The sequence below is a fragment of the Rhodnius prolixus genome, unplaced genomic scaffold, assembly GCF_049639745.1.
Source record: "Rhodnius prolixus isolate KJV_2025 unplaced genomic scaffold, Rpr scaffold_1, whole genome shotgun sequence".
NCBI classification, from domain to species: Eukaryota; Metazoa; Arthropoda; class Insecta; order Hemiptera; family Reduviidae; genus Rhodnius; species Rhodnius prolixus.
The window spans coordinates 64,844,993-64,859,253 of record NW_027411581.1 but is presented as its reverse complement, the minus strand read 5'-3'; the positions used below and the strand labels follow the sequence as shown (position 1 = coordinate 64,859,253).

The 14,261-nt window shown below is 35.1% G+C and overlaps 2 protein-coding genes across 7 annotated transcripts in view; one reads left to right on the top strand and one right to left on the bottom strand.

The window, feature by feature from the left end:
- The window catches only part of LOC141446118 (dipeptidase 1-like), a 290,995-nt gene that overhangs the window by 104,310 nt on the left and 172,424 nt on the right, over positions 1–14,261 (bottom strand). The window contains exons 1-2 of one of the 3 annotated variants that reach the window (XM_074112558.1): positions 6,950–7,054; positions 6,479–6,572 (exon numbers count right to left, since the gene is read on the bottom strand). The exons of the other annotated variants lie outside the window; for them this stretch is intronic. The gene's annotated coding sequence lies outside the window, so the exon portion shown is untranslated. Of the gene's footprint in view, positions 1–6,478; positions 6,573–6,949; positions 7,055–14,261 lie in introns of those variants that run through there. 3 annotated transcript variants of the gene reach the window in all.
- On the top strand, positions 7,193–13,131 carry LOC141446122 (uncharacterized). 4 transcript variants are annotated; one of them, XM_074112563.1, is made up of 5 exons: positions 7,193–7,496; positions 8,232–8,533; positions 8,637–8,699; positions 10,717–10,934; positions 11,571–13,131. In XM_074112563.1, the coding sequence occupies exons 2-5, from the start codon at positions 8,477–8,479 to the stop codon at positions 11,641–11,643; spliced, it is 411 nt and encodes a 136-aa protein (XP_073968664.1). In that variant the 5' UTR covers positions 7,193–7,496; positions 8,232–8,476; the 3' UTR covers positions 11,644–13,131. The 4 variants fall into 4 exon arrangements, 2 of the variants coding, with proteins under 2 accessions (XP_073968664.1, XP_073968663.1); XM_074112562.1 differs by having other exon boundaries at positions 7,193–8,363; positions 8,430–8,533; XR_012453511.1 differs by lacking the exon at positions 8,637–8,699 and having other exon boundaries at positions 7,195–8,363; positions 8,430–8,533; positions 11,571–13,130.

Sequence of the window (14,261 nt, the reverse complement as noted above, 5' to 3'; positions counted from 1 at the left end):
GTCCTTGTAGGGCCGTAGCGCCATGGTGTAGGTAGATAGGTATTTCCGGTAAATGCGTTCAGATCTAGGCGCTAGTAAAATCTGACGTATAAACTCTTAGATTAAAACTGTCCGGTAGGACAGTTGTATAAGGGTTGATCGTCAAAAACTGCACGAAAAAAGCGTAACGTTGAAAAAACACCCAACTTTGACAATTTTTTTTTCTCTTTTTCTATAAAAGATAAAATTCCCAAATTGTCTTTATAATGTAGAGCAAATCCTCCATTATAACTGTAATTTTTTCGTAATAAGATAGATTTATTAGTTTTTGAGAAAAGCGATGCGAAAAATGCGCAAAAACAACATTTTCAAAAATTGTTGTTGTTATTACCTTTTTTGTAAACTGCATAGCGCCTAAACGCACAAACCGATTTTCATGAATGAGGTGTCATTTGATTCGGAATTTTATTGTGTACCTTTTGGCGTTTAATCAACCCTTATACTTAACTTTTTAAACTAAAAGTTTTTGTTAAAGTTAAAAAGAAAACTGGTCAATGGTGAAACAGTCAAGCAACAAAAGCTCAGAATAAAAAACAAACTGGACAATCTAAGCGCTAAGTACTTTGTATAGAGACTTAATCCAGAAGGAAGTAATTAATAATGCCAATTTTCAGACTTTACTTTGCCAAGCTTTCGATCTAGGAACTAGAGCTTTGTTCTGTCAGCATATGAACTGATTTGTTTTCGAACTCACCGGAGCTCTACAAGAATAAGTATAAGCAGGAAGTCCTGCAAAAACAAGAAACAGATATTTCCGGTGAAATAGAAAAATCTAAACGGAAACAAAATCTCTTCTTTAACACCAGAGTAGGAGGAAGTGACTTTTGTTTTTGTTAAACTAATTTTATCGTCAATTGAATATTATTTCCTCAGTCGATTACTTAAACTAAGTTGACGTACTTAGAAATATTTTGAAAGGAAGTTGTCGTCTAATAAGGTGACGTCACAGGAAATAGATGAAGCAACATTCCAAAGCTATTTTATTCAAATCTAGCTGATGTTAAAGTACCAAGAAAATACTACGGACAAATTTTCTCACAGAACAAAGAATTTCAAAGAAATTTGTATAAAACTTCTAGGCCTATTGTAAGAGAGCGCTATAAAACTGAGATGGACATCAGTTAGACTAATATTCCCCCTTCCTCGAGCAAATCTAGGCGTGGTTATTTATTGGCGCCTTTGCGGATTATTGGTCACTGCTCTATACATATATATTTTTTTTTTAAAAAAAGAAGCATTTTTTATTGGTTGGCTTCAGAAAACAGCTTTCCAATAGCAAACTGAGATTTAAACTCAATTAATGATCACGGAGAAAAAAATCCTTTAAAATCCCAAAACGAAGTTAAGACTTAGATTTTAATCCGCTTTCATTTTTTTTAATACAAAAATAACGAAGCCATGTGGCTTAATATTAGAATGAGTTCAAAACTGATTGGAAGAAAAGGATCAATACTGAAATATTCTGAAATAAATACTGAAATGAATAAAATAGGAAAAGATTGATTTTTAAAATGATTATTTTAGCTGAAATAAAAACATCTGAGTGTACTGGCGGGCTCCAAACAGTGTTCTCTCGTTATAGACCACAGTGTGTTCATCACCAAGACCGTAAGCTGTAAAAAGCACCCAGGAAGAGGAAATCTAAGGACCCTGAAACAGGTGATTCCCGCATGAACTAGTGCCAGCGTTTCTCAACCTGTGGTACGCGAAAATAATCAATAATGGGCGGACATAAAAAATTTCAGCATAAAAATATCAAAGAAACGCTTTTTTTCCTATATAATACATAAAAATTATTTTAATTAATAATATTATACAGTGAAGTTGTTAATAAGTAGAGAAATAAGGTTGGTCTGTCTCAAGATATACCTACGAGAAAATATTATATAACAGCACATTCAACAGGATTCAAAATTATCTTTCATGGAGTATTTTCCCAAAACCCGAAAACACAAATGATAATTGGATTTCAAACCCCCCCCCTTCTATAAAGAAAATTTAGGAAAAGCTACGTCATTATCGATAAAAGATAAAGAAAATTTAATAGAATTATCATGTGACAGAATTTAAGTGATAACTATGTAAAGATCTGCTTAAAGAGACTGTAATGAGTAAGCTCCTATCCAAGCAACATTAAATTTAATTGGTACTTACAGGTAGTTGAATGCTTAAAAGAAATTAATTTAGAAGATTTGGGCGCACAAATATAATAATCCTAAAGTGGAACTTTGTAAATTAATTAATAATTTTGAAGAGTACGCAATTTTTAATTGTTTAGAAAAATGTTAAAGCAAGATCTTATAGTTTATAAACTCCTTGGTAACAGATACATTGTATCTCTATTCAAATAAAGATAATAATAAAATAACTCACTCGGAATAACAAATTTTATGAAATACAATCATTTTTACGAAGTGGTACAATTTAGCATGAAGTGGTATGCAAACCAAAAAAGGTTGGGAAACGCTGACCTAGTCCATCTCCTTAAATTATTATTGCTTATTAACTTAGGAGTTAGTAGATTTGATCTAGAATCTTTCCAGGGTGTTCCTTTGCAAAGCAACTGCAGCTTTAATGATCTATTTAAGAGCTTCCCTTAAGAGTTCGTAGAGTGAGGGGGCGACTGTAGAAGTTTACAATTTGTGTAAAGTGACCACTGAAGTACACAGAAGTACTCCGGCCAGAAACTGACTGCGGGTAAAGGCGAATTTGATTAAGTTGGAGCTCGCTTACTAGTCGCACCCTTGAGGCTTCAATTTTCAAAAGGTACCTAGGAAATTGTTTCCAAGTACTTAATCCGGATTTTCCCATTATACTTTGCCTCCCCTTTCTCTCATTTTCCACATTAAGATCATCTTCTTCAATTACTTCAATGTTACCATATGTTTCGCCTTGCTGTAGATGTAGATTGTAGTATAAAGGGCGGTTCCGCCAAAAAGCGGAAGTTCCTCGCCTATAAAAATTGTTCACCATTGATCAGTCGTGAAACCGCTTTATATTTCGTAAAGAAGATAAGAGGTTAGAAATGTTTGATTTAACAAAAAAGAATAAACACTCCATATCGATATAGAATCGATCGATCCAATACTCCGTGTTACCTAGTTCTGTAATAGATGGTGAAACGAAAAAAAAAAAAAAAAAAACGAAAATTATTGTTATTAACTTTTCATTGAAATCTATCTACAAAAAATACAAAGAAGATCCTAAAAATAATTTACGATGTGGATGTGAAATAAAAGAGGAAACGTGTTATTAAGTCTCTATAGAAAATGTTAGTAATGTATTGACAACTAGCTCGAGTTATCTGTCCAATTTCCTGTTCTGTAAAGTATGGTTATAGCACCATCATTCCGGTCATACCTTAGTCATACTTCCGGTGTTTAGATAGGTATTATATAGTTTTTTTTTTTGTTATATACAAGACGATTTAAAAATGGCAGTCGAAATCGTCTTAAAATAGTTTTTGGTTATAGAATAAATCACGTGTTCATTGAACTTCCGTTTTAGGAATATAATTAAGCACGCAAAAATAGTTTAGAATTTACCGCAATGTTCAGAATTTGTGGGTTTCTGATACAATAAATAAATAAATAAATAAAAACAAATAAACAAAAGCAATTATAATGAGAAATTCACTGAACAAGGCAGCGGAAGAGGGACCTGAAAAGCAAGGAAGGAAGTCGCTACAGCGACGCACTGAGTCACCAGTTGACACAATCCCCTCGGAAGTAGGAAACTGCCAAGTGGACTTAGCGAACTTAGAAGTATCTAGTTGAATAGAATTGCTGGAAGAGATCGTTAAGCCATTCTTAATTCCGTAATGAGTGTTTCGCTACTGGTAGAGCTTCTCTTTTGGCAATTTCGATCACAATGTGAGACAGAAATCTTGAAAGTTATTAGAGTATTTAGGTACGTAATTAAAATAATTACGTGTTTGGTTTCAATTATTTTTGGAGGAAAAAAAATCCTTACTACAATTCTGATTATTCCAACTCGTATGGATCAAGAATAATTCTTAATTTAAGGAAGTGAAGAGTTCTTCAAAACAGACTTACTTCCGTTAGAGGAGTTTCCTTCAGCAGGTTAATTTATCTCTTTTGAAAATAGAAAGAGGAGGTCGTTCACAGTCAGTTTTTTTAGTTTCAAACTTTGTTTTATAAAATTTTGGGTCCCATAAATCACTATAAAATACGTATTTAATTTTAAATTAAACTAAAAATTTATTAATAAGTTGAGTAACTTGCCTATTTTTTCAGGCGTCAATTACGTGTGTAGACAGAGGTGACTATCAAACACACTTTACTGTAAAACTCTTTTATTAACCATTAAATAAAATCCAAGGCCTCTAGACCGGGAATCGAACCTACTAAACCAACACAATACGAGTACATCTTAGCATTGCGGGTCTAGTCTCTTAACCGCTCGGCTACCGTGGCGCCTCTAAAAATTTATTAAATTACTTTATTTACTTAACACAACAAGATATTTACAAAGTAAAACTGGGAGGATTTCCATCACTCCTCTTTCTACAGGAGAACATTTAAAAGAATGTTGGCGATAAATCCCAGCAAAATTACACTTTTGAGCTTCTGCAAACCACCACCAATGTAGTTATTAACCCTGGAGTTCACCCCTGTCTACTCCAAAAAAAATTGCTTGCAAGTGTTCCATTAACATTGTGCATAAACATCATGGACATTTCCATCTTCAACTTGACCTGGACCTGGTGATGCTTATTCATAAAATACGTATACTTTTATCATGCATACGTATGTATGCTTACTTATTTTAGCGTAGGCAATTTGCAAAATACACCAGAATATTGATCTGCTATGCCTATCAATTACCATATGAACGCAGCAAAATAATTAAAATGAAAATGAATAAAATGCAAATTTGGTTTCTGAATTGTTTTACTGAGTTCTGTATTTAAATTTTCATTTTGAAGTTTCCATTGAATTTGAATTTGCATTCCTTGTGTTTTGTTAGTTGAATATTTTTTTTTTAAAACTTCGAGCTATGAAGAAAATCAATTGACTGACTGCTGGATTCGAGCCCGGCTTCAGTGCAGTGCATTAACTAATCCGTTTTTCACGAGGCCTTTAAGACCTCGCAGCCTGAGGACAATGAAGGTACTGGAACTCTGGTCAGAGAGGTGATTGTGACTGGAGCTACTGCACTATTTTGCTCCAAGACACTAAGCTCGCTAAGTGATGGAGTATGCGAACGCGAGAGGGATGCTGGAAGTCCCATCTTTCCCAGAGAGTGTGGTGTTTCTGCTGTCACAGACAAGAGGGATTACCTCCACTCCTTTAGGCACTCATTTCTGCTGCTAACGATCTTACATACAGACCGATCACATTCAGTCCATGAGCAGACAAGACAGAAGACACACCAACCCTTTAATGATGTAAAAAACAGTACATTGTAAATTAGCCCTGAAGATGACCTAGGTCGAAAGCTCGGCAGAATAAAGTTTACCATGACTGAAACTGGCAGTTACTTTTTCATCCTATTGAAACTATGATTCAGTCACCAAAAATAATGAACAGTAATTACATACAGATGTTTTTTCAACATTATGTCCGAGCTAAGATGGTGGACAACATCCAGGGCGGGGATATCAATAAAACTAAGACGTTATTACCCTTCTCTCAGTCATACCAGACTATTATTTCTATTACCAAGTCATGACCCGATGACCCACCATTAAAGACTGATTATGACTAGTCATAAGAATGACTTTTTTTTGCGTTTATTTATGCTACAATCAGCGCGTTAGCGCTATAAGTAACAGTGATAATCGAGTAACAAATGATAAGTAACGAGTGGAGAAGTTACCCAGTGGTAACAGTCCCAAATATTAGATGGTTCTTCATTGGAGAGGAGATCACGAGGCCACCACTGTCTTTTAATAAGACGTCTTGTCTGGTTACCAGTAAGAGTTCTAGAAGAAAGATTTTGATCTAGAGGATTTATATGAGATTGCAGGCTGAAGTGGAAGTTTTCTGTATCGTGTTTTCAGCGACTTGTGGTGACAAAAAGAATGTTAAGGTCAGTGTGTATACTGTACGTATAGTCCAGGTTGGAGACATGAATGGAGCGTTTACAATAGTTCGAAGTATTTTAGATTGAAGAGATTGAAGTAAGAATGACTACATTTAGCAAAACACCAGGACTACATCCAAATCCAGGTATACTGCCCTTTTTAACAACTCTTCTATAATAGGAACGTTGTTGTAACGAGACAACACTAGCCTATGTTCAAAAATTAGAAATTTTAAGCCAAAAAATAGCTCTATCTTTGGAGCATTCAATCAAACTATACTCAATAACCATAATGGCCATATTAAAACTAATAATCTATTATAGAACATTCATATGGAAGTAGAGATTACAGGATAATGGTTATGAATATACAATTAACAAAATTACATACCTTGAAATGGTAATTATAACAATTTACATAATGTAGTAATCCACATAAATTGTAATTGTAAATTATTACAATCAATCAATAATTCCAATCAACCCTAAAACAACAAAATGATCTTTACAAATTATGTTCGGCGTTAATAACAAAAGATATTAAATCTAATCAACAATATATTGGCCGAAACCAATTATTTTTAATATTGCTAAAAAAGAAATCTAATTAAGGTATTAAGAAAGGAAATAAGGTAAGTTGTTTCTGCTCCAAATTTGTGGTGAAGGAAAATTTGAAAATCTATAGGAGTTCACATCTTCTGTGAAATTTTTTTTGTTTGCAATTACATTCATTCTGGCCTTTCATTCAGAATCAATTATTTGCTCTTGAACCTCTTTACTAGGGCACCTTAACATTCTAGATAAATGGTACAAGAAAAAAGGAAAGAAAACTGTTAACTGAAAACTGTTTTAACAAACTAACCTTACGTAAACACTAGTCCACGTCATTAAAATAAATTATTAACTCTATACAGATCACTGTTTCTCCATTCTTTACTGTTTTTATTGGATAACCTATCACTAATACTATAGTAGTTACCAACGCGGTTTGGTAGTCGAATTATGCAAGTTCGGCCCCCCCCGATGGAAGATCTAAATTTGAAGTTGTTTGCCCCACCTTATCTGTTGGCCATCTTCGCCACAACAGTTGGCAGAACTGTTTTAAAGAAAGAGAGAACTCAACCCTAGCGACGTTAGCGTGGGTCAGTCCGCCATTACCGCTGAGTCCAGTAAGTGATCGAAATGTTGTCCTGTCTAACCCGGTATAAGTCTCCCTGGCCTGTGTCCCCAATGAGACTTCTATAATTAATTATTTAATGACCATACTCCCCTAGTGTCGTCTCGCGAAGACTATATCTAATGTGACAAAGTATGGATCTTTGTTAAAATTGCTAGAGAACAAAAATTGTTAATTTAAAATAAAACACGTGCTAATTTGTAATTATGTGTAATCTTGAAGGAACAAAATTGTAAGTCTTTTTAATTACGAGTACTTCTGTTTTTTCTGGCCTAGATCTCATTGTTATAAGTTCTTGAACTTTTATCTTAATTGTAAATATAGAATAATTTATTTTCTAACCTCTTTTGGTATTCTGATTGTTGGTGGTATCTCCCAACCCTTTAGATTTCCCTTTTTTATTACTTATTATTACTGTAATTCTTATTTTTAATCTGCATTCCCAAAATTTGTGTTATTTCAGACAGTAGAGACAGTAATATTTTCAGTTCAGCTCTTCCAATTCATTTCTTTTTAATATCTTATCAAATTACTGCTCTGAAGGTATTTCATTGGTTTTAAATGCAAATAAAGAAGAAAAATATTCTCATATGAGAAAGTAATTTATAAAATATTTGTAGTACATAAATTGGCACAAATATAGCTAGGCTTCATTATTTTTAAACGATGAATGACAAGAAAAGAAAAATTAAAAAGTTGAACTCGCAAGATACGTAAAAAAAAGTGAATATTTATAAAACATCCTGAATGGGTAATGAAACAGCTGTTAGCATAAACTTGATTTAATAACGCTAAAACGCTTCCAATAGTGAGTATAGTGGCTACTGTGCTAAGAAATGTATGCCAATAGGTTGTCTTTTATGATTAATGTGGGCTATTAGAGTTACACTGTTTTCTGCTGATTAGATCAAACGGAAGATTAATGGAAAAATTATGAATGTGTGTAATACAAAATTCTATTTTTAAGGTTATATAGATGAGCAGGTGATAATTTTATTGTTTTTTTACAATAAAAAAAAAAAGACCTGGTTTTTTATTAAAAAGTATTAAAGGGAAACTTAGACCAAGAGATTCAGGTATTCAAGTCGTAGGAGATAAGGTAAGTAAAATAGTATCTTTTATTTGATTTTTCCATGCCACTGAATACATTTCCGTCATTTTCTAGCCGACAGCTCAATAGTACTCAGAGAATGGATAAGAAGAAGAAAAGGCATGATGAATACATTTTTTTTTCACTATCTAAAGAGAGGTTCAGCCGTTATATCCTCGGTAAGTCGCTCAGCGTTAGTGGAAATGATGAAGTCATGGTCGATGGATCGTTAATGATGTGCCTTGCAGTGTTTTCTCATTTTTTTTTTTTTATTTCCTCAAGAAATCTTTCTTGGTAGCGGTGGTGATATTTCCAAACGGAGATGTAGGGAAATCAGAAACTAAGGTAGGAGAACACCAGTTCTAAACATTACCATATACGAGTATATCTCTTACTTGCCTTAAGAAATAACGAGTTAGTTTTCTAGCAACTTAGTATGATGACTGTGTTGTGGCCCTAAGCCAAGGCGTTTGATCCAGGATAAGTCTTTCCTGAGAGTATAAGTGTCAAGTTAATCCAGTAATAATTTCATATCCATCTTGAAATTAGTACTGGCAACTTCCAGTAGTAAGGAATGTCTGGGTCATTTGGGAATTTCGGGAAAAAATGAGAAGATAAAATAGGTTGGGCCAAGTTAGGCCGTCTTTTCCATGAAGATAAGCTTAATGGATGGTTTGTTAGTCTAAAATTCGAAACTCACACAGAACTGATCTCATAAGGTGATTCTCTGCCAATTGTGGCCAACTCTTAGACCATCCTAAATCGAAAGTCTTCTTCTTCGGATGTCAGGCAGATTTCTACTAAAATAGGCTAGTAAAATATAAAAAATTAAAGCAATGCAGTTTTGTAATTGTCTAGCTTGACCACTGAAAGACTGGAGTTGACTTGCTTCAAGATGGAGAATTAGTAAAATATGTCACAGCTTTCGTTCTTTATTGATTGTTTAGTTTTTGTTCACTTTAATCTCATTTAGAGGTGCTTTTAATCACTATCTTTTAGTTACAGATTTACAAATTTTACATGAATTACAGGCACTTCTTGGCATCATTAAAATAAAGAATTTCTTTGTTATAAGATTCATTGCTACTGTATATATGTAGTTAATTGTATTGACAAAGAACGGTGAATGATTGGGTTTGTTATTAACGTTACAGCCTGCCACGAAATCTTGTATTTTTGTAGGATTGTAATAGGGTTGTTATTACAGCACGAGTTGAGAGCATAATACGTCATTTTCAAAATGAAATGGGAGCATTTCAGTTCCATTGTGCCGTTTACTGTTTGGTATCTGGCTAATGTGCCATGGACCAGAAAAAGGTTGTGAAGCACTGCTCTAAGGTGAAGGCGTTAAATGATAAAATTTAGATGATTTTTGGGGAATATTGAGGTGCGGTCAGCAAATTCATAAACAAATTTCGGTAAATACGAGGGTGGTTTGAAAAGTTCTAGGAATCACCGAGTACGTTCGGCACGTACGAGCACCGAGCACGAGGCAGTACGTTCGGCCAGAAAGGTCATGGCCTCAGTTTTCTGGGATGCAAAAGGCATTCTGCTGATAGATTATCTTCCTACTGGCCAAACAATTACGGGGCAATACTATGCAAAACTCCTAGACCAACTACAGCAAAAGATGCGCGAAAAAAGTCATCTATCATCAGGACAACGCCCGCCCGCACACAAATGTTATTGCCATGGCAAAACTTCATGAACTGAGATACGAATTGTTGCCACATCCACCTTATTCACCTGATTTGGCACCATCAGACTTTCATCTCATCCCCAAGCTGAAAATTTTCCTCGGTGGACGGAGATTTCCTACAACGGAAGATCTGACAGCCGAATTAGAGAGGTATTTTGCAGGCCTGGAGGAATCTCATTTTCGAGATGGGATCAAGGCATTGGAACATCGCTGGACCAAATGCATTAGTCTACATGGAGACTATGTTGAAAAATAAAAGCAGTTTCACCGAGGTAAGACACTTCTTTCTAGTACATTCCGAGAACTTTTCAAACCACCCTCGTGTATTACCTTCTTCAGGGTATTGTGAAAATTTTGTGGAGTTTAACGTTAAACTACATCATCATAACTGTAATGATGTTGGATGAAGAAAGGAATGATGTTGAATTTATTGGTCTCACCTCAATATTCCTCAATCAACAACGGCCTAAAGACCAAAACTATCTCATAAATTTAGATATCAAAAATAACCAAAAAAACAATCAATGAATAATGAAGGTACAATGAAGGTAATGATAAATGGAATGCACACTATAGTGAACAAAATTATTTTTATTCTGTTTGTGATTATTTTGTCAGCATAAATATGTACATAGTTTTTTTTTGACGGGAATAATTTTCTAGCGGTTGAGTGCTGCTATTCACAATTACGATGAACATGGAAGAGGATGCTGCCTTTTTTCCACACACACAGAGATTCATGCAGAAGAGCAAGAAGAGATAGAGAGAGATTGGAGTCACGAGGTCCTGCAGGATGTGTTGCCACCGCGCCGAGAAAGAGAGAGAGAGATTGGAGTCACGAGGTCCTGCAGGATGTGTTACCGCCGCGCTCCCCCAGCTAGGTAACATGACTCCTCCAACATTTGTCATCTGCTTGCTTCTTCCCTAACCTCCCTGCTGTCTACAGTAGGGGACACTGCCAGTGCTTGTCTCACTCTATACACACACGTACTGGTACAGTATATATATATACACACACACATGGTTACCAACACCCAAACCTATGCATTATGTATACTGTGTACACGCAGACACTACAGCAAGCCTCGGTTGTCCTATTTCATCTTCCAACCTCTTCATCTTGTCGCCCCTTCCTCTTTGCATAAACATCACTTCCTGTTTATTTACCCCTTTCACTTTCTCTCCAAGTGCTTCACATACTGAAACTTTTATTTATTTTTTCCCCCCTCCACCTCCCTTTTGAAACGTCCTACTTGGACGCATAAACTGGTTACCGCGAACACGTAAACAGGCAATTTCTGGAACCTTCCAAATCGTATATTAAGCAAATAAAGAGCAATAAAGTACAGTATTTTGTTCGTACGTGGAAAATTACATTGAAACAAAACAAAAAAGCTATTTTGTGACCACTCTCACTACTTCCTGAAACCATAAGCTTTAAAGTTCAACTTTTGCAATTTTTTTTCCAAATTTAAGTAATTTAAGAAACTTTAAAATAGTCTTCTTTTTTTTTTTAGATCTTTTATTGGAATTTACCACTGCAACGGTTGTTGCAACAAGCAAATATGGTACCGGATAAAGAAAAAATAAAAGAAAATCATGAGTGGAGAAGGCACCCAGTGGTGTGCATTCCAGTAACGTGCTTTGCTATACTGCTCTCATGATAAGAGAAGATCATGAGGCCATCTTCTCTTCAATCTCCTTAGAGGATTACCTGGTAATGTGGAGGAAGATAATATGTTCTATGAGAGGGTGCAACTTAAAAACAAATTTTCCTTTAAAAAAAAAGATTCAAATCAAAGTTAATTTAATTACTTAAAGTTGAGGTCGTATTGATGATTTGGTAATGATGCAGAAAATGGTGAATCAAAAATGAACAGTGAGAAATCTGTGTACAACAAATATTCGTTTTATGGAAACATACAATCACGATACTTTACTTCAAGATTGTAAATCACTACTTCTGTTTTAATTTTGTTTGCTGATGCTAACAAAACATCAAGACAACATTATTCATAATCAAATATGTGTGAACAATTTTATCCCAACATAAGTAAGTATGAAAATCAGTTCGCGCGTTTAGGCGCTACGTTGTTTACAAAAAAAGGTAACAAGAAGAACAAGAACATTTTCTGAAAATGCCGTTTTTGCTCATTTTCAGCAACTTTTTTCTTTCTTGAAATCTATTATATCTGGGTTGCTGCAAAAAAACCTATAGTTATAAAGGAGGGAGGATTTGCTCTATATTATACAGAAAATTTGGGAATTTTATCATTGATAGAAATATAGAAAAAAATTGTCATAGTTGAGTGTTTTTCAATGTTCCGCTTTTTCGTGCAGTTTTTGACGATCAACCCTGAAAACTGTTCTACTGGACAGTTTTAATTATAACTTTTCTGAAATTAGGAACACCTCTTATATGGAACAATTTGATTAACTAAAGCAACATGAATACTGGGGGACAGCAATTATTTAGATCAGAGGTCGCCAGGGGTCTATTTAACAAAAGTAGGGGTCTTTTCTGAGCCAGGGGGTCGAAGGAGAAAAACAATTTCGAACCCAATATAGCGGAACCTTGCAAAGAAACACCAGGCACACCCATCTCATTAATTTAGAAGCATAAAGTATAGTTACTCGTACTTTAAAAATAGTAAAGTAAAGTGATCGCCTATTTTTTCAGCTAGGGCTTAACGTCCAGCTACCAATTAGGTGTCATGGACGGAGGCGACTAGCAAACATACTTTACTATAAATTTCTTTTATAAAATCCAAGGCCTAAGACCGGGAATCGAACCCAGTACCACAATACATATTAGCTTCGCAGGTCTCGCCTCTAACCGCTCGGTCTACCGTGGCGCCTTAATACTATAGTTAGTTTACTTATTTATAATTACTTATTATTTAATTATATATTAAGGTATTTAAATTTCAACATTAAGATATTTTTAATAAAACTATTTGTTACAAAATGTAAAATTACTTTAATAAATGTTTAAAATCATAAAATAAATGTACAAACACAGTACCTAATAGAGAGTTTTATTTTTAATTAACTGAAAAGTACTTTTATTGGTGGGTCGATGGAGATTTCTGAAAAATTATATAGGGGGTCCATGATCAAAAAAGTTTGGCGACCCTTGATTTAGATAGACATAAATGCCCCAGAATATTGGGACATAGGAAGTCCATTTAGAACTGATGGCGATGTTTTGTTGCTTTCAGTGTACCTCCTAGTTATTACTGTTGGAGTTACAAGAGGAACGATAAGTAATGCAGTATGCATTACAGTAAATGCATTACTAATCAGCATCTAAATATAAACGATCTTGCACGTAAACTTACACGCATTTCTGATTATACATTAGTTGAGACAACGAAATGAAATTAGGGTAAATTACAACTTGAAAGGGAACAAATGTATGAAACTAACAGCTGTTCCGGCTGGTAATTGCAGCAATTATTTCATTAATAGAGCAGCTAATAAAGGCAATCATCAATCTATGACAACAAAAACTCTGCAACACCAATACCCTTCTTAGAATGGATTGAAATCTATATAGGCAGAGGTGGGCCCACTGCAGGATCAGAGAGCACGTGCATCGCATAGGCCCCTGGCAGATGATTTGAAGATTCGGTCAGGAAGAGGAGGAGGAAACGGTACTGCTCGTGTTGTGTCAGTGTGAGGGCTTGTCTGGGGCTAAAGATGTTACTTCTCGGGGTAGGAAAATAAACCAAGGCCTGTGAGAGCTTTACCGAAGAAGAGACGCTCTCCAGAATTAAGAGTCTGATTAACGGATAGGTCTGGTGGGGTAAGCTTCTAGCGTGCGGGGAGCCACAATAGATCCAAAGGGGTCGCAGTGGGTAACCCTTTAAAGCCGCCCTGCTAGAGTCTATCTATCTATGTCTTAGTACGCATGTTTTTTCCCCCTGACCAGATTTCAACATTCATCTATTATAAGAGGTTGATCAGTTTGACGCGTTAAATCAACGATCTTCACTTTAGTAACGTCATCATTAGAGCTAACAATACAAAGCACGTTAGCTCCCAACAGTTTTGCTTATTTAGTAGCCAGTTTCAGTCATTATAAACTTTATAATGCCGAGCTTTCGACCTAGGGACTAGGTCACCTTCAGGGCTAATTCAGTCCATGAACAGATGTAGGGAATTTGACTTCCAAATTTTTTCATCTCACACTGCACTTGATGACT

Excerpts from the sequence above, each read along its gene's own strand:
- LOC141446122 (XM_074112563.1), top strand. The coding sequence starts at position 8,477 with ATGATGAATACATTTTTTTTTCACTATCTAAAGAGAGGTTCAGCCGTT. Across the intron at positions 8,534-8,636 it reads GTTCAGCCGTTATATCCTCG|AAATCTTTCTTGGTAGCGGT; the intron begins GTAAGTCGCTCA and ends TATTTCCTCAAG. Across the intron at positions 8,700-10,716 it reads TAGGGAAATCAGAAACTAAG|CGGTTGAGTGCTGCTATTCA; the intron begins GTAGGAGAACAC and ends ATAATTTTCTAG.